Source organism: Misgurnus anguillicaudatus, chromosome 24, assembly GCF_027580225.2.
Source record: "Misgurnus anguillicaudatus chromosome 24, ASM2758022v2, whole genome shotgun sequence".
NCBI classification, from domain to species: Eukaryota; Metazoa; Chordata; class Actinopteri; order Cypriniformes; family Cobitidae; genus Misgurnus; species Misgurnus anguillicaudatus.
Genome location: NC_073360.2, coordinates 18,049,267 through 18,067,661, shown reverse-complemented (window position 1 = coordinate 18,067,661; position 18,395 = coordinate 18,049,267). Strand labels below are relative to the sequence as shown.

The following is an 18,395-nucleotide window of genomic DNA, read 5'->3' as shown; positions in this document are numbered from 1 at the left end:
GATTCATCTTAAATTCAAGATATCATCTACGTAGAAAATCTGAAGGTCTTAAGCAAGCAGAGCCAACATCAGATAAACATTTGCCTGTCTGAACAGAAGCAAATAAGCCAAGCCATTCAGTTTTGTATTTCAAAATGAGTGTATAAAGATCAGCATATGCATGCATTTGAAGCTCTCATCCAATAAAGCACACATATTCAAAAATGTGTAAATGAGAGACTCTACAAACAGCAGGGCTTCATTATATTCAAGGCTACGGAGAGTGTAGAGAGTTTGACCCTGAAGTAATCTACTACTGGTCTGAGGGAGGTGTAGATACCACTGTCAGTCAATAGCCAAACTCAAATGCATGAATGATTCTTTATTTCATCTGACTGTGCTTTGTAGTCAGACCGCAGAAGAAAGGCTTGGTCTTATTTGCATTCATTTTTGATTGATTATAGTTTTTAAGGATGAAACCTGTACTGTATTGAGAAGCAAAATGAGATATTAGCCCTATGTTATGATATACTATTGTACTGTATTAGGGATGCATAACGATTAATCGCGATTAATCTATAGCAGAATAAAAGTTTTTGTTTACATCACATGTATGTGAATTGTGTATAACAACTTTGTATAGATAAATGCATGCACATGCATGTTTATATTTAAGAAATGTTTACATGTGAATATACATTTGTATATTTTTGTATAATTTATATTATATATTTATATAAATACTTAATTTTTTTCTTAAAATTATACATGCATGTGTGCATATTTATATATACACAATTATTACAGTTCACACACATATATGATGTAAACAAAAACTTTTATTCTGCTAGATTAATCGCGATTAATTGTTATGCATCCCTATACTGTATCCACATATTACACATTTGTAACATTTGAAAAGTATGCATGTAGAGAGGCATCAATATTACATTTTCCACTGATCATTCAGACTGATATCGGCCAGTTTGGTGGTTATATAAACTTGCATAAACTATTCTGAATGTTATTCATTCATATAATGACCATTAATATTGAACATTAAATTCTTTGCTGCCTAGAATTTTTTTGTTTAATCAACTCAGATTTACAAGTCATTTTAACTTACTATTATTTATTTTGACTAGAGATGAGGTGTTATAACTACAGATGAGTTACACTTAATAACTTTTAAAATATAGTTGAAAAAAAGTCAACTATAGCAAAGATTTTTTTACAGGATATATCAGCCATGAATACACTGTAAAAAGTGAAAAGTGGGATAAACTTATAAAAATTACTTCAATTGATATCACCAAAAATAGTTTGTTTCACTTTAGAAATTGATAAACATAGATTGGAATGTTTAGGATTTTGAAAATGCACACAAATAGGTCTTAAATGGATAGTTCACCCAAAAAATGAAAATTGTGTCATCATTTACTCACCCCTATGTTGTTACAAACCTGTATAAATTCCATTTGTGGACCCCATTTACTTCCAAAGTATTCTTTTTCCCTACTGAATGGGGTCCACGAACGGTTTGGTAACAAACATTTCTCAAAATATCTTCCTTCATGTTGATCAGACCAAAGAAATTTATGTTTGTAATAACATTTTATTTTATTTTATTTTTGGGTGAACTACCCCTTTAAGGCATAAATGGATTAAATGTCCCAATGTTCTAAATAAAATATGCAGTATGCAGTTTAGTAAATTACAGTCTTTAAATGAGGACAATACATTTTGTAATAATTCTTAATTTAATTTAATTTAATATTTTCCTGTTTTCTTTTTCATGTAAAGTTGCTTTGAAACAATGCAACATTGTAAAAAGCATTATATAAATATATTTGAATTCAATTAAACATAAAATTCATAAAAATATTTGGGATTATTATGCACTTATTCTTAAACTGAAAAATGTTTAATACTTTTTTTTTACTGAATACGTTAACCCTTTACATTGTAAGAAAATTTTTATTGTTTCAACTTAAACATGGTTGCCTTAAAACAGTGGTCTTAAACTCATGGCCCGCGGGCCATTTGCGGCCGGTCCTCCCCCTCTCAGCGGCCCACGTCATCTTTCAACAAAATAACATAATCTGGCCCGCAGAAAGATTTTTATTCACTTTGTTTCAAATTCGCTTTTTGATTTAAACATTTGTAATTTTGAGTTAATTTAACAAAAAAATTTGTCAACTCAAAAAAGTTTTTTTTAAATGTTGTGTCAACTAAAATTATAATATAATATTATTGAATTAACTAAACATTTTATGGCAGCCAGGTTATGTTAACTTACTTAGTTGAACCAACTTTTTTACAGAATAAAACATTTATTAAATGAAAAATAATGCAAAACAGAGGCTTTTTAATCAGACTTTGCACGTTATCTCTCTTTCCCCACTGTGATTTGAATATTTTAAGGTTTTAAAGCAAAACATATTAAAATAGAAAGATAATACAACTGACAGGTTCATGGCGGGTGACTTTTCACAAAATTAATTTCTTGTGCTGATTAGCTGTGAAATTGTATTGGCTTTAATTCTTGCTGTTGTGCTGTGAACCCTAAGGGAGTTTAGATCCACCACATGAGCTGGTCTAGGTGAGGCTTCGAATGAGCTCAGAGATTATACCGCCTGTGGCCTTGGGGCATCATTGTTAGATATTCCAGTTTTTGTTTTTGAGAACAACTGCAGTGCACAAGTAAGAGAAAGAGACAAGTTGAGCACAACGTTCAGCCCCATGTTTTGAATAACAAGGTGGCTTTTAAGTAGTTCGTTTGCAAATAAACATACCGGCACGTTAGTGAGGAAAGTATCAGAAAATGGCTCCAAGTTGCTTCAAGACAATCACAAATGCATACCTTTTATTGAACCGTACAAAAAGCGTAAATCCCTATTAGGAGGTATATGTGAAATATACATTATTGATACATTTTTAAAAAGCAGGTGAGGGAGGGCCATTATTTGTTGCATGGAATTGCCATAATGGCATGATTAACCTTTTAGGAACTTCAGTAATTTAAGTCATTTCTTAATGCTTACCGGAATCAATCAATTTGTGGTCTGTAATGGTTTGAGACCATCCCATAACTTCAACCTTTTATCTGTGAGAGCTTCACCATGACCTGACAAATGCAAAGCTTCCATTAACAGCTGAGAAAGACCCCTCATACACCTTTTCTATGTGCTCCCTCTATATATGAGTTTATAGCCCTACTTTCCCCAGGAGTCTTTTTCCCCTTTCCTCTCCTATACATATATGTTGTGCCGTATCAAACTGTGCCATTATAACATTTCCAATAGAGTTTTATTGTACTTGCACTAATTATCCCGAGGTGTTTTTCTTTTCAGACTTTTATGTCACATTTACAAAAGGTTGAATGATACAATGTAAAATTCTAACTTTTAATTCTTTTGTAAAATGCTATGGCCACAAAAGGCTTTTTTCGGTAAGGCAATATGAAAGAAACCTTTCATGAGATGATTATGATGTATTGGGCATGTAAATATTTGATAACTTCTAAAAAGAGCTGAAAGGAAGCCCACATGCAGTGAGAACCAAACCTTTGATTTCTTTGATGTTCTAATACTATAAAGGGAAATCACCCCCATTAGTTCACTGCTATATAATCTCGCCTGTCTTAGTTATAACATCACTTTAAACAGCTCTCTTCTTCAAGATGATTCCCACCTGCATTCTGCTGGCTGCTATGTATGAAACTTTGTATCTTTAAAAACCATAACCTGATTTTTGTAACATGTAATCATATTCAGGCCTACTATTACTAGGCCTACACTGTGAAAAAAGTGTCAAAATATGTACCCCAGCTCTCACTATAGCTGTAGTACCCTTATAAAAGGTCATAATATGTACCGTTGATGCAACCCTGCACACGAAATGATATACCTATTAGTCATGTAAATTTGTGAGTCTTTTCCGTGACACTGACACGTTTTTCCGCCTTTTTGAGTGAACATGTCACGTATTTCTGTTTACTTGTCATTGCCATGTATTCGTTACTGTTTTTTCAAACCATTGACGATTTGTTTTAAGGTTAGATTTGGTGTTTGCCTTAAGATGTCACTTTAAGTCAGTGGTTCCCAAACTTTTTCAGCGTGCGGCCCCCCTTGTGTATGGGGCCCCCCAAAGAAAATTTGTGACAAAAAACTGTTCTAAAACTCACCATTTCAGTAAGAAAAAACATTAAATTATACAAAAACGTAGTGCATTTGGTTAGTAGCCTTATTTTTTTAGGTTTAATTACACAGAATTCATGATAAAATATTTCATAAAATTTCATAAAACTGGGGCCCCCCTGGCACCATCTCGCGGCCCCCCTGGGGGTCCCGGCCCCCAGTTTGAAAACCACTGCTTTAAGTATTCGTTTTTACCTTTTTTCATGATTTTTTTTAATATTTTACGTTTTTTAAATCATTGTCGCCTGGCATTAGGGTTACAGTTGGGTTTGGGTAAAGATGTAATTTTATGTAAATCTAACCCTACACCGAAGTGACAATGGTAAGAAAATAGTACAAAATAGTTGAGTAACAAATACGTGACAATGACATGTAAACAGAAATACGTGACATGTTCACGAAAGAAGGCGGAAAAACGTGTCAGTGTCACGGAAAAGAACTCTTTAGGCCCAAAGCTACATATTTTAACCATTTCTCTGACAGTGTATGAGCTAATAATTTAAATGCTGAAAGTATTTTGAATTTGTCTTAAAGACATGCATGTTTTCTTAGTTACTGTTTGCTGTTTCTTTAAATGTCTTTATGCATGTTTGAATAAAGATTATCTCTATTAAAGAGACAGATTTTATGAGTAAACATCAAAAGGATTAAGTGAGGGACCATTTGTTTGCCTATAAGGTTTGGTCTCTAAAATGTTTGATTTTTTTTAATGGTTTTTGGGGTTATTTCCCCAATTCCATAATAATCATATAACCACTAAAACCTGCTTAGATATGAATTTGCAGATGATCCCACACATTGTCCTCAGATAATGTTTAACACGTTCATTGGCCATCAAACCACACATGGATTTCGGATGTTCTGGCATCCTGATAAGTTGTATTCTGGAGTCTGTCGAACGAAGACCAGACGTCCAGATACAGACCCGATATCTGAAACTGAGATCAAGGTATCTGACGGAAAACAGGCCAAGGCCCAAATAAACAACAATGTAAATTGGTATCTGGTTGTAGGATGGTTGTTGTTGTTTTCCTTTGATGGGCACCACCTTTTTGTTAAGGTCAGACAGAAACCAAGAGCTACACAACAGGAACGAAAAGCAATGTTTACAAAGGTCTAGACACAGAGACTCAGCCACAGGTGATCAATACTTACAAATAGTGCTCTGTAATGGGAATTCACCTCATATGTGAATCATTAGATAAGGTGTGCCAAAACTAATATTATGCTTTTCCTGTCTAGGATTAATTAATATATGACTCCCATAAACTGAAGTATCAAAATATAAGGTAAAAGTGGAGTGAAACAGCAGGGTATGAAATTGGTTTGGTGTCACAGATTGAAATACATGTCATAACAATCAAAGACTCATTCTGTAATTCATACCAGTGAATTTTATTTTGCGAGACCTAAGAATTTCTTAGGAGAATTATCAAAGTAATGGTTTTCCGTTTCCTGTCATTCCATTCGAAAGATGTAGCAGTAAATCAAATTATAAGATTAAACAAGAAGATTTACCAGAATAAGATAAAAGATTTACTGTATGAGTGTTTTTTATTTTTATTCCACTGGACTGGACCTCCCTTTCGCTATCAGTTGAAGTGACGCAGAAACTAGATAGTGGGTTAGACATGGGGGGAGTATAAGGAAATACGACTTGGCAGGATAAAGTCATTTAAACACGTTCAGTTGTTAGACACTTTTTTATCTTTACTGTAAGAGGAACTAAATAAAAATAGGTACAAGAACATACACATTGTGCCTAGAAGGTGCATATTTGTACCTTAGAGGTACTGGTACCCAAAAGGCACATATCAGGACCTTAGGTACTGTCCCAGTGACAACTTTTGTACCTTTTATCTGAGTGTGTATTTGGAAAGTGTAAAGTGTTACATTAATATAGACTGTTTCATCGGACACACCGAAATTTACTTCCGGTTTCTGTTTATTCAATGGTCTGACTAGTTGCTGAAACTGAACTCTTAAACACATACCTCGTCAAAAAAAAAGTTTTGGTTTCCTATATCTACGTGTTGTTTATTTTGCTTGTTATATAAATAAACTAAGGACTTTGTTGTTATTTATTCTTAGCGGAGTTTACCGGAAGTTACGTGTGGACCACGAAAGCTGCTTGTTTATGTTGTTACTGCTAAAACCGTCTATACAATTTAAAGAAAATGACATTTTATTTTTTTATTTAAAAAACACAATTTTACTAATTTTAATAGAACTAAATCACTATATGTACACCTTAAAAGAAATAAGAAATAACATAGCAAAAAAGACTTTTCAATGAGTGTAAAGCCTTAAATCTGCCATTTGACTAAATTTGTAATACATGTACTTGTTTCAATGTGAATTTATTTTGTATATTTTGTATATGTTTATAGATACTCTGTTTCCCTTTTATGTTCACTGTTTAGAATATTGGAGTTAAAAAAGAAAGTGTAAAGTGTTTTAAAGACCATAAAGTAAAATTCATTTTTAAAAACATTTATGTTGTCAAGAGCGCTGCAAAATAACACGATTCTGTTGAAATTCACTGCATATCTGTTGGATCTGTGATTCTTTACAGGTCTCTGTTGTGGAACCAAGGGGTCTGTTTGAGATCCTGTCATGAATTTCGCAAGCCCTCCGGCAATCGCTCAGACAAAAAACTACGTTTTTCAGATGTTTGTCGCATTCCAACTGAGGTCAGTCATCCTCTCAGAATTTCTCCAACACATCTGCCCTCAAAAATCTAGCCAAACATAATCACGATTGTTACTTGTCACTCAAAAACCTTTCTGTCTTTTGGCCTCTGTCTCTCTACATATTTTCACTTCCGTCCTCAAAGTGTCCCTCATACAAACATGATCATTATTAGATGTTTTTCATAGATCTGTGTGGACTGACAACTTCCACTTGCAGATAAATTCCATTTTATTCAAGTTTTCTGTGATAGCGTATTTTTTGTTTGTTTGTGAACTAAAATCTACAGAGTCTGAATAGATACTCTTATAGAGCAGGGTGGCTTTGTACTTTTAAGTGAAATGTTTTTGGATCTCCAGAGGCTATAAATCTTTAATCAAGTGGCGTCTTCTTGGATATCCTTCAATTTGAACCCCTTTAACAAAAAACAGTCCCTATGAACTGGTAGGACTTGTTTTTATTGAATCATATAGCCTTCAAGTAGCCTACATGCTCAAAATTCTTACACTTTGAGCAACGTGACAAATTTACGTTAAAAACGAGGAATGTTCCAATAAAAAGGCATGAAAAGATGTTAGCCACATTCAGCATTTAAACAGTCTTAGATTTCGAAAATTTGGTTTACGAACAACTATTTAAAGTTAACACTTGAATGTGTCACAGTATTTACCGTACGTGACAGTCTGCACATTATCCACACTACAGCGGAATGTTGTTCATGTTGTATCTGGTATATGATCTAGTCTAAAATATACTGTATGTGGACATGCTAAAATAAAACAGCTTTTATTAATCTACTGATATGACTTAAAGGGGTCTATGAGATTTTTTAAAGATGTAAAATAAATTCCCAGAGTGCGTCTGTGAAGGTTTAACTCAAAATACTCCACAGATAATTAATTACGGTATGTTAAAATTGCAAATTTGTAGGCCTTAGCAAAAGTGTGCCGTTTTGGGTGTGTCCTTTAAAATGCAAATGAGGGATGAAATGCAAACACTGATCACAATGATGGTGGTTTGTTGTAATTGAAACTCTCTCTCTTTCTCTCTGGACTAAATGGCAGTGCTGTGGTTGGATATTGCAGATAAAGGGGGCGGTAATATTGTAATTTGCCTTGCTACCTACCTCACAAAACAGGCGAAATCTGAACGACCTAATTTTTCACATGCTTTCTGAAAATGGCTTACCCAAACAAAGTAACTGGGTTGATTTTTATTACATTTTCTAGGTTGATATAAGCACTGGGGACGCAATTATAGCACTTAAACGTGGAAAAAGTCTGATTTTCATGTTATGACCCCTTTAATGACTTTAAATAAAATATGATTAAAATAAATAATATAATTTCAATAGACTTTTTCAAATTAGTGGTATTTTTATAAGCACTGTCACAAAAATGGTCAAACTGTCACCAGGGCAGTACCCTTTACAAAGGTCCCAATAAGTACCATTAAGCTACAGATATGTATTTTAATATATGAGGAGCCCAGATGCAAAAGTCCCTAAACGCCACCTCTATCAAAAAACAAGATACTTAGTAATATTAACTGTATGCCTCTGGCACCTATTATACGTTCATCAAATACTTTGTCTTCATATCCTCTTCATCCCCACCTCAGGCCATTCAGAAAATATCGATTTGTTGGCAGAATCCATTAAGACTCTGATAAAAAATTCTCATTTACCTGAAAATATGTCAGACGCACCCAGGGTTTTGCATCTGAGCTCTTCATATACCTCTGATGTACTAATACGAACCCTTTAGGTGCAAATACTTCGTAAAAGGGTACAGCTAGGGACCATTTTTCTGACTGCCTTGGTTATCTTATATCTTGGAATAACAGTTCTTTATCAGTCATTCAAATGCCATGGCCAGTCATGCATGGACTCATCTGTGTTGACAGTTTGCGTGCTAACCTGGTACGTTTCCGTGAGAGGAATTTTGGGGTCACCACAATACAAATTGTCACTTGCCCTCTTAACCAATCACTCCGATTCACAGGCCAGTCCTTTGCTCTGACTGCGGCCGGAAACGTTACACATCCTATGTATAATGCAAGACAGTTTTAACATCATAGCACAGCTTGCAGGCAGCCTGCATTGTGTCTAGGCCTCGTAATAAATAATAAAAGATGAGCAGCTGGAGCACATTGAGAGAAGTGTGGCTGAAGCTGGGCTGCATTCAGCAGGAGGTCTGCTGTAGGGTGCAGTCAACCATCTCATCCACAACTGATGGCACGGTCTAGCGCCTCGGACCAGATCTCTTTTACGTCTGGGTCAGAGGGTTTAAATGGGCATGCATTCCTCTGGTGAAATATTTTCTTGTAAGGCCACACTGTGATTTCTGCAGACAGTATAGTGTACAAAGTTATCAAAGTAGAAAAGAAAGAAAAAAATTCTGATGGGTATAAATGATATTGCTATATACAACTGAATAGACCATTAACATGTCTTTATGTAAATAGAGCTCATAATCAAAACCATGGGTTTTCCTTAATAATCATTTGAGTACACTGAAATAATGGTCAAAAATGGTCCCTATAGTTGTCACTGGGGCAAAACGCTTTATAAAGATCCTAATATGTACCATTTAGGTACATATACTTGGTAGCAAAATGCACCTTTGAGGTACTAATATGCACTCTTTTGGTACAAAGGTGTATATTTGAAAGGGGACCATTTTTTGACCATTGTTTTTCTGACAGTGTTTACATCAATAAACATAAATGTGTTTTTTTTTATACATTTTTAATGTAAAGGCTATTAAAATGTATTTATATGTGCCAGAAGTTGAAGATGCAGGAACATGTGCATGTTTTGTAAGAATATTCACTGTTAAAAATGTAGAAATTACAGTATAGCAGCAGTTTTCTAGTAACTAACTGAAGATTTAAATGTATGTTATTTACTGGCAACAGTTTGTTTAAAGATAAATGAACATTAAACATTTTTAAACAAGACTTTATCTTTACAGGAAAAAAACTATAAAAGTACAGCATTATGCAAAGCGATTTTTTTGGGAACCAAAATCTGAAGAAAAAAAAACTGAAAATAGGGACTTCTGGTTTTCAGAATGCTTTGCATGAGGTTGTTCTATATAATTTTATTCTTTAAAGGCAAAGACTTGTTAATGTTTAATATTCATTTTTCTGTGAACAACCTGTTGTCAATAAATTAGATAAATATCTACAGTAAATCTACAGTAAGTTACTCGAAAACTGCTGCATAACTACAGCAATTTGTTTATAATATATATATATATATATATATATATATATATATATATATATATATATATATATATATATATATATATATATATATATATAAAATATATATATATATATATATATATATATATATATTTATATATATATATATATATATATATATATATATATATATATATATATATATATATATATATATATATATATATATGAAGAGTTTGGTTCCAAAACGCGATAAACGCCATTTAAGAGTTTGGTTCCAAAACGCGATAAACGCCATTTTTGAAAAAAAAGAGTTACTGCCAAAATCAGTATTATATCAGGTCAGTAGTTAAAAATAAATAATTAATTTTACGCAAAATCCAATACCCGCCGTGATATTCTGTCATCTTTTCTCCCTTTTTTTCCAAAATGCGACAAACGCCACTTTTTTTACAGAACGCAATAAATCCATTTCTGATATTACAGCCCACCAGTCACGCAATGTAAACAAACATGGCGGCGCGCTGAGTAGGCTACACGGAATCCTAACCTGTGATGGTTTTCTGTGACGGGAAAGAAACGTAAGCCATCAACAGCTAATAATTTCCGCGAGAGGCACTCGGTTGCTTGTTCTCCAGACAGCATAAAGCTTCTCATGCTAAAACATTGTGTTCTTAATATAACAAAGTAAGTGTTTTGGTTAATGCCATTAATGTTTATTTTTTTAATCATTGTATACCACTAGTCAACTAAATAAATATAAAATGGTAAAGATGAATGCACATTTATACATTGATTTAATAGATTTATAGCATTTTGAAATAAAAAACTGTCATGGATTTATTGCATTTTGTGGAAAAAAGAATTAGTTTTTATAATAAATGTTTGAAAATCAAGTTATGGATTTGAATTTTTTTTTGTTTTTTATAACCTAAAGATGCTATGTGAAAGTTTGTAACAGAAAATAGTGGTTTTCATCTTGTCACTTTCTTGGTATAGAAAACACGTTTTTACCGAAATTTGTCAAAATGGATTTATTGCGTTTTGGAACCAAACTCTTCATATATATACCTATTTTTCTGTTGCTTATACAAAATAAGAGCACAAAAAAGGACAAACTCAGCCGTTGGGTTGAATGATCACAAACATTTTTATATTTAACCAAACAATTTGTTTAACAACCCAGCATAACCTATATTATAAGCCAACGGCTGGGTTCGTCCCTTTTTGACCCAATCGTGGGTTGAAAATAAGTGTAGTCCGAACAAAAAGTGTTATGTTGCGTGAAAGAAACAACCCAATATCTTAGTTAAAATGTTAAGGATATAAAAGACTGAACATTTTTGTTCAACGCTAATGCTTTATCACAGTCTCCTGACATGGGCAGGGGCAAATAGACCCATCTGTCTGCATAATACAGTGCATCAATGTTTTATGATTCCCCTCCTATCTGGAAATTTCTTGCAAACTCCATCTCCTAATATGACACTCCATGTCTGCTTTCGATATATCTTCTCCATTAATTAGTTTAACCCTGCCATGCAATTTAACGTCACATGAAATGACATCATAGAGAATTCCATTAGGACACAATAAATCATATTACTTTAAGCCTGTTCAATTAACACATTATGATTGAAACTGTGTCATCCCTCTTAAGGGACACCAGCAGTCTGTGTCTTTTACCTTGTTTTGTAGACATTCTCATTTCACAGACAGATTTTTGTTTTTAGACTTTTATGCTTAAAAATGGATTTACCCAAAAGAGGGCTGCATTTTTGTTTCTGATACCCTGCTGTTCTTCCTTATATATTATTCTCATGTATTAAACTCTTTATCACCATGTAATGAAAGTAATATTTTGAGCATTTATCATGACCTCCTTAGTACCAAGTAAATTTTTAATTTGACATTAGAGTCTTCTCGTTCTTTAATAACATGTGAATATATCTTAGTGAAATTAATGAATTAAATTAAACTTGATACTCCTAATATCATCATTAGATTATGAGACTTTAGCCTGGATTTCACAGACGAGATCACAAATTAGATGATAAGGTGGGTACATTTAGTCATTAAAGTGCATCCATAAATAAATATATTACTAATTTACTCAGATTATTAGATTTTTTACTCTCTAGAGCAGTATTTTTTAAATGGGGTCCGGGGACCCCCAGGGAGCCTCCAGGAGTTTCTAGGGGTCCCCAGAACATTTCAGAGAAAAAACTTTAAAAAAATCTTCCTACATAAATATTTGCTTTGTATCTTTCTATTGTGTTTTCCTTATTAGAGTCCCGTTTATCTCACTCACTGGGGTTCATAAGGCAGAATTCTTTGTAAAGCTGCTGTAGTTGCTGCACTACAAATAAATTTGAATCAAACACGTTTAAAATATCCAGCTTCAAGTGTAACCAATTATCTATTCGTTATACATAAAAATCTGTAAATTGCTATGTATATATAAAGTATATGTTTGAAATGGCTGGGTTATTTTTAAGTAATCTTGGGTAAATATTGGACAGAACACACCGCTGGGTTAAAATTGACTCAATGCTGGGTTATTATAACCCATGATTGCATAACAACAACAACAACCCAACATTAGCTTGGTTTCCATCCAAACATGAAGAGAATCTTTTTTTTTAATTCGCAAAAAAAGAAAAACAAACAAATGCGAATTAGGTGCGTTTCCATTAAGTTGTTTGAGCCATAGCCCGTAGTATTGGTAACCTAGTAACCAACCGTAAACAAAACAAGACACGCTTGTAAAATGGAGACATGCCTGTAGTCACGACAAGGCTATTAAAAGTATTAATTTATTAGCAGTGCAGCTTTTTATTGCCAAACTAAATGCTGTGCACAGAAAAAGAAATGCAGAACTTTTAATGCAGGTACTAGCAGCAAAAACGTCGAGCCCCATATATGCTCATAGATATATAAAGACAACTCCAGCGGAAACAACGGTAAGTTTCGTAGTTCGCTACGTCAGAATTTATTCAATGTTCTCTAGAACAGTTTTTTAACTCTATGACGTCATGGACCCCCAAATATGATGAACTTTTGAGGGACCCCCTACACTATAAAATGGCTGGATTATTTTTAACCCAATGGATAAATATTGGACAGAACTTGTGCTGGGTTAAATGACCCTGCTAATGACTTATTGCTATGTTTCTATCAGCATGGTTTTATGCGCATTTTGAAGTACTGCATCAAAAACAAGTAATGGAAACACAAAATTTCGAATAAAAATCCCTTCATTTGCAAAAAAGTTTATACGCTTGCTTGTTTTTGACATGAGAAAAAGATCGCATTTGCTAAATGAATTCTGACATATTGAACTTTAAACCCACGAGCGGTTTCCACTGTCTTTGTCTTTACCCTATCTGGGGCTCGACGTCTTCGTAATGTCCTTGCCAAAAAATTGCTGCATTTCTTACAAGTAAAACTGCTAATAAATTAATAACTTGCCTTAATAAGTCCTTTCTGCGTTTTCCAAGCATCCCTTTTTTTGTTTACTGCTGGTTACTGGGTTACCAATTCCACCGTCATTCGCTCAAACAACTTTAAACGCACCTAACGCTAATTCGCATTTGTTTGTTGTTTTTTTTTTCTTGCAATTTGGAAAATATTCGCTTCACGTATGGGTGGAATCCTAGCTAATGGGAATAAATTCTGACGTAGCGAACATTAAACCCACGTCACTGCTGTTTCCGCTGGAGTTGTCTTTACCATATATGGGGCTCGACGTCTTGCATTTCTTCTTCTTTGCACAGCTTTCAGTTTGGCAATTACAAGCTGCAGTGCTATTAATTAATAAATTAATAACTTACCCATCGTGACTACGTGTAGTCCTGTCTCAATTTTCCACGCGTACAATTGTTTTGTTTACTGTTGGTTACTAGGTTACGCAATACCACCGTCATTTGCTCAAAACAACTTTATGGAAACGCACCTAATTCGCATTTCTTTGTTTTTCTTTTTTTTGCGAATTTTGGAAAGATTCGCATCACGTTTGGATGGAAACCCAGCTACAGAGTGTTAGCAATGAGTTCAGTTAAGACAATGAGTTAGCCCCATATAATGATGAGGCTCCCCCTAGTGGTGTTGAGTGTTAACAGCACAAGAAACCATCAGGGTTGTTCTTACAATCCTACAAGCCTTTATTAACGACATTGCATGCAATAGAAGGACAAATTCAACAAATAAAATTAAGATACAAGATCATTTTTATCAGAATTGTTTTGAATGTTACATATTTGTTGTAAGCATGCCTACAAGCCCCATTCCAAAAGTGCACTTTCCTTTCATATTTTATAATAAGATACAAATCTCCTAAATCAAAGAAGGGCTCTTCATGAAGCAGTTAAGCATATTAAGCTGTCAATCCTAAAGCCTTGATCCTGCTTATTACTGTAACATAACTTTGGAAAACTTATCACAGACCTATTATGATAAGACAACTGTTTATTGCATCTCATAATATACTTCACTTTATTGCCTTGTTTGCACCATCAATGTTGATCTCTTTTTTTATACAAAATCCTGTTTGTTTTCAAATGCACTGCAGCTATGTTATATTTGATAAACTATATAAAATATGAAGTACATCAGTATATATTTAAAGGTAAATAAATTCTGCATAATAGTCTCTATAAACATTCTTAAATATTGCATTTAATTTTTAACTGCAGCATAGGGTACTCAATTGCTCTTTTTGTATTTTTTCTTAAATAATGCTGTGTCTGCTATGCTGTAAAAGCGTTCATGTTAAAAGTAATGGTAATAGTACAGATCACACGTTCACACCTCCACCAGCGCTGTTTTTGTTCTACATATAAGAGCTTTTCAACCTCTTGCAGTTAGCGCATCATCTTGAGTTTGCGGTAAAATGACACTGCCATGAGGGCCGCAACCGTTCCCACAATAACCAGGACAGCCAGAGCGATGGCCATTCCTACAGACGCCCCGCCAGCGCTGTTCTTCTGAGCACTGGCCATGGCTTTATAGAGACAAGACACAAGACAACATGTTATTATCAAATAACTTTATGTTTTATGAATGGATTATTGTGATGAAGCACACTTACCTCCTTCATTAGTGGCAAGAGCTGAAGGAAAGAACCAAATTGGAGTTATTATCATCCAGCTTAATGTATAAATGTTTCCTTTTCGATTGTGTAATGTTTAAGAGACAGTAAAGACGTAAACCTACGGGTGTCAGCTTGAGTCCTAATAGGTCCTGAGGTGAGGAGGGTGCTGTCTGAGACGCCACCTTTCATTGTCGTGGTTTGAGTGTCTCGTTTCCTTCTGCATTGCTGGTGAATGAAGAATGACAGAGAGGTTAAACAAAGCCACACGAGACAACCGTACAACCCTGTCACTCTTTGGGTGTTTAAGGCCAAGGTTTAAAGGGCATGTATTACCATGAATTGGGTGCAGGTGGCAATTTCACAAAGCCTAGTAATGCAGTGGAGGTAATAGGTGGCGACGGTCTGATTCTGCTGCTCAATAAACCGGAAAGCTGGGAAACTGAAGCGAGCTCTCTGACTGTTACCGTTCTCCAGCATGATGGTCATCTGATCCCTCGAGCACCTGGAGCAAACAAAGTTCAAAACTTGATACAAACAGGCCTCCATGTTTGCAAATGTACATGCATTTTTATGGACTTACGGGACAAAGAGATTAAAAAAGGTTGAATTGGAGGGCAAGGGAGAGATGGAGGCATAGCATCGATCAAGCAGAACATGATACCTGTGGAGGAAGCGCAGACAGCCTCAGTCACCTTATAACACACAGTAATGGAAATTTATCTAAGAAGAAAAATCGGTGTATGTTGCTTACTGTGAGGTCAAGTTTGCTGCAATGACCTGCACATAGATTCGGGTTCTGAGCTCAAGGCCCAATGGTCCCATAACAAGTGGAGTTGTGTAGTTCACATCCTAGAGAGATATGAATAAATTAAATATATATCACATAGTATTTAAAGCAATAGATTGTAAAATCTATAATAGTAGGCCTGTTTAAAAAAATACTTTGAAGAGCTGCATGCTTAATGTACTGATGAAGCTTCCGTTGTTGTCCTTTACTGCAATTGAGGACGATGACCTGTAGAGGGAGGTAAAGAGTAGATGTTAGAAGCGCCACGCGCACATCGGTGACCTTTAAAAATACATTTTTTATTATATCTTTAGTCAAGATCTGTCATCTTTTTATTTAAATATATAATAGATCTTTCTAAGGCGTTCGTAAAAACGAACAACGTCACACATTTAAGTTTTATGATCACGGCCGTTTCTCAATCCGAAATCTGCAGCCTCCGGAGATCGCATATCTAGGCTGCTTACGTCATCAAGACGGTCTTATTTTAGAATATTTACAATTTTAAAGTTGACTGTTATTCTTAGTTAATCGTAAATTGTTATAATATACATATGACTTGCAAATGTAATGCTCAGTTAACTTAAATAAACCAGGCTTGATGACGTATGCCACCTCCGGAGGCTGCAGCCTTCGGATTGAGAAACGGTCCAGTCAATTAAAGCAGTGGCCTCGTGGAGCCGACAGATGGCGCCAGGGGACCACATTGTTTCATTTTATGAGCTATAGATATTACAATAAAAGTACGTAAAATCAGAAAGAAGCTTAATTCCCAAGTAAGCTGATTGTTTGTAGCTAAAGTGCAGACACTAAATACAACAGAGTAAAGTATAAAATAACTAAAATATATATAGCACAATGGGATGCACCCTACACAAATAGGGGGGCTCACGCCAAAAGAAGTTTGTTTGAGAACCACTGGATCAAAGATTTTAAAATGAACTTACACATCCACTTCTGTATTGTTGATGAGGTACTCAAGTGGATATGAACACGAGTAAAAGTATTTCAGTTCAGCGTTGTAAGTCACTGTTCCCACTGTGGGGTCGTAGGATCGGACCACCCCACTGACGTTAACCGTCTGGATGTTGGAGAAGTCTGAGAATACCCCGGTGCCTGCAGCGCTGGTGGTCTACAATATAAAACCATAACATACATATGAACAAAGAGAAAAGAAAAGGAGGAAAAATGTAAACATAAAAGTTATCTTATAAAATTCAGATTTAATTTTTTCTTTAGATTTTAAGACAAAGTCATAAATCTAAACAGGGTAACAGTAGCATCACTGCCCCCTGTTTGGAAGATCAACTAGTTAAAATGTTTTGGTTGCCACCCAGACAGCAGACGACTCTGGGCCAGATCCGCACTGGATATGTGCCAAAGTCACCAGCTCTGGTGCAGATCCGGCCCGGAGTCGTCAAAATATTGGTTAGCTAAAAATGTTTTTTATCTTCTGGGAACTCAATAAGCACATTATATTTCATAAACATTATCTTTAGATTGCCAGAACGTTAACCTCTGCAAACCTTTTTTTGTTTTGCAACATATTATCATTAGTATAACAGCGAGATGCAATACTCACTAAAAAGTTGCTGCCACATGCATCCGCTTGCCTGAGAGGGAAACTGAAGCGGACAACTGGAGGATTCGCAGTCGCATCCAGGGTTCCCCGACACAGAGGGTCAGCCATCTGGTTTAAAATCAACAAGCTCTCATTATATCCTGTATAAAGGATAGGACAAACTTGGATTGCCAAATTAATTGTTTGGGTCCCGCAAGACACTGCGATGTCGGTGTACTCTGTCAAAGCAAAAAACATACATGTTAGACTATGAATGCATCTCATACTTATCTAAGTCACATTCATTCATGTTAAACTAAAAACATAATTTTATAAATCACACTCATTCATTACTCTGGGTGCCTGAAGTTAGATCCACAGTCGGTATAAGTAAGAGCCAGGTGGCCTGGAACAAGTGTGCCCAAAATCAAGAGACTAAGTAAAGCCATGTCAATTATCTGTCCTTCATCAAAGTCAAACTAAACACAAAATGACCATCAACCAGACGGGGATCCTATCAAAACACCAGTGAGTACGAAATTCCTTAAGGGTTCTTGATATTGTAAAGTAAGATCCTGGACGTTTCTTTCGGATTTATATCTGACTGACTATAACCTGTTCTTTATATAGTCTGTATGTGTCAGAAAGTTGGTAAGAGCACTTCCGCAGGATTGGACCAAATCAAGGTCATTTGCCATTTGGTATGGTTGCTTGAACAATTCACTTTTGTGGATAAAGTACCATGGCCCTTACCTCGAGGCAAATGAGGAAACCTTACACATCGCCTTGAAGGATGTCTTTGACCACCCCCTTTGTCATTTCGGCCATTGAACATTCTGTTACATTTTAACATGTAATTTAAACAGTGATATT

The 18,395-nt window shown here is 35.0% G+C and overlaps 1 protein-coding gene across 1 annotated transcript; it reads right to left on the bottom strand.

Moving 5' to 3' along the window:
* Positions 1-14,221: 14,221 nt before the first annotated feature.
* Positions 14,222-17,860, bottom strand: LOC129437910 (zona pellucida-like domain-containing protein 1). Its single transcript, XM_055196309.2, has 9 exons — positions 17,544-17,860; positions 16,909-17,093; positions 16,117-16,189; positions 15,926-16,023; positions 15,755-15,835; positions 15,508-15,676; positions 15,297-15,399; positions 15,172-15,192; positions 14,222-15,084 (listed from the first exon to the last, which is right to left on the bottom strand). Exons 1-9 carry the CDS (start codon positions 17,805-17,807, stop codon positions 14,945-14,947), a joined length of 1,134 nt encoding a protein of 377 aa, XP_055052284.2. The 5' UTR covers positions 17,808-17,860; the 3' UTR covers positions 14,222-14,944.
* Between the last annotated feature and the right edge of the window lie 535 nt (positions 17,861-18,395).

Coding starts and splice junctions, on each gene's coding strand:
- LOC129437910 (XM_055196309.2), bottom strand. CDS start 17,807: ATGAGATGCATTCATAGTCTAACATGTATGTTTTTTGCTTTGACAGAG. Junction 15,836..15,925: donor GCAGCAAACTTGACCTCACA/GTAAGCAACATA, acceptor CTTCCTCCACAG/GTATCATGTTCTGCTTGATC. Junction 15,193..15,296: donor TAGGACTCAAGCTGACACCC/GTAGGTTTACGT, acceptor TCTTTCCTTCAG/CTCTTGCCACTAATGAAGGA.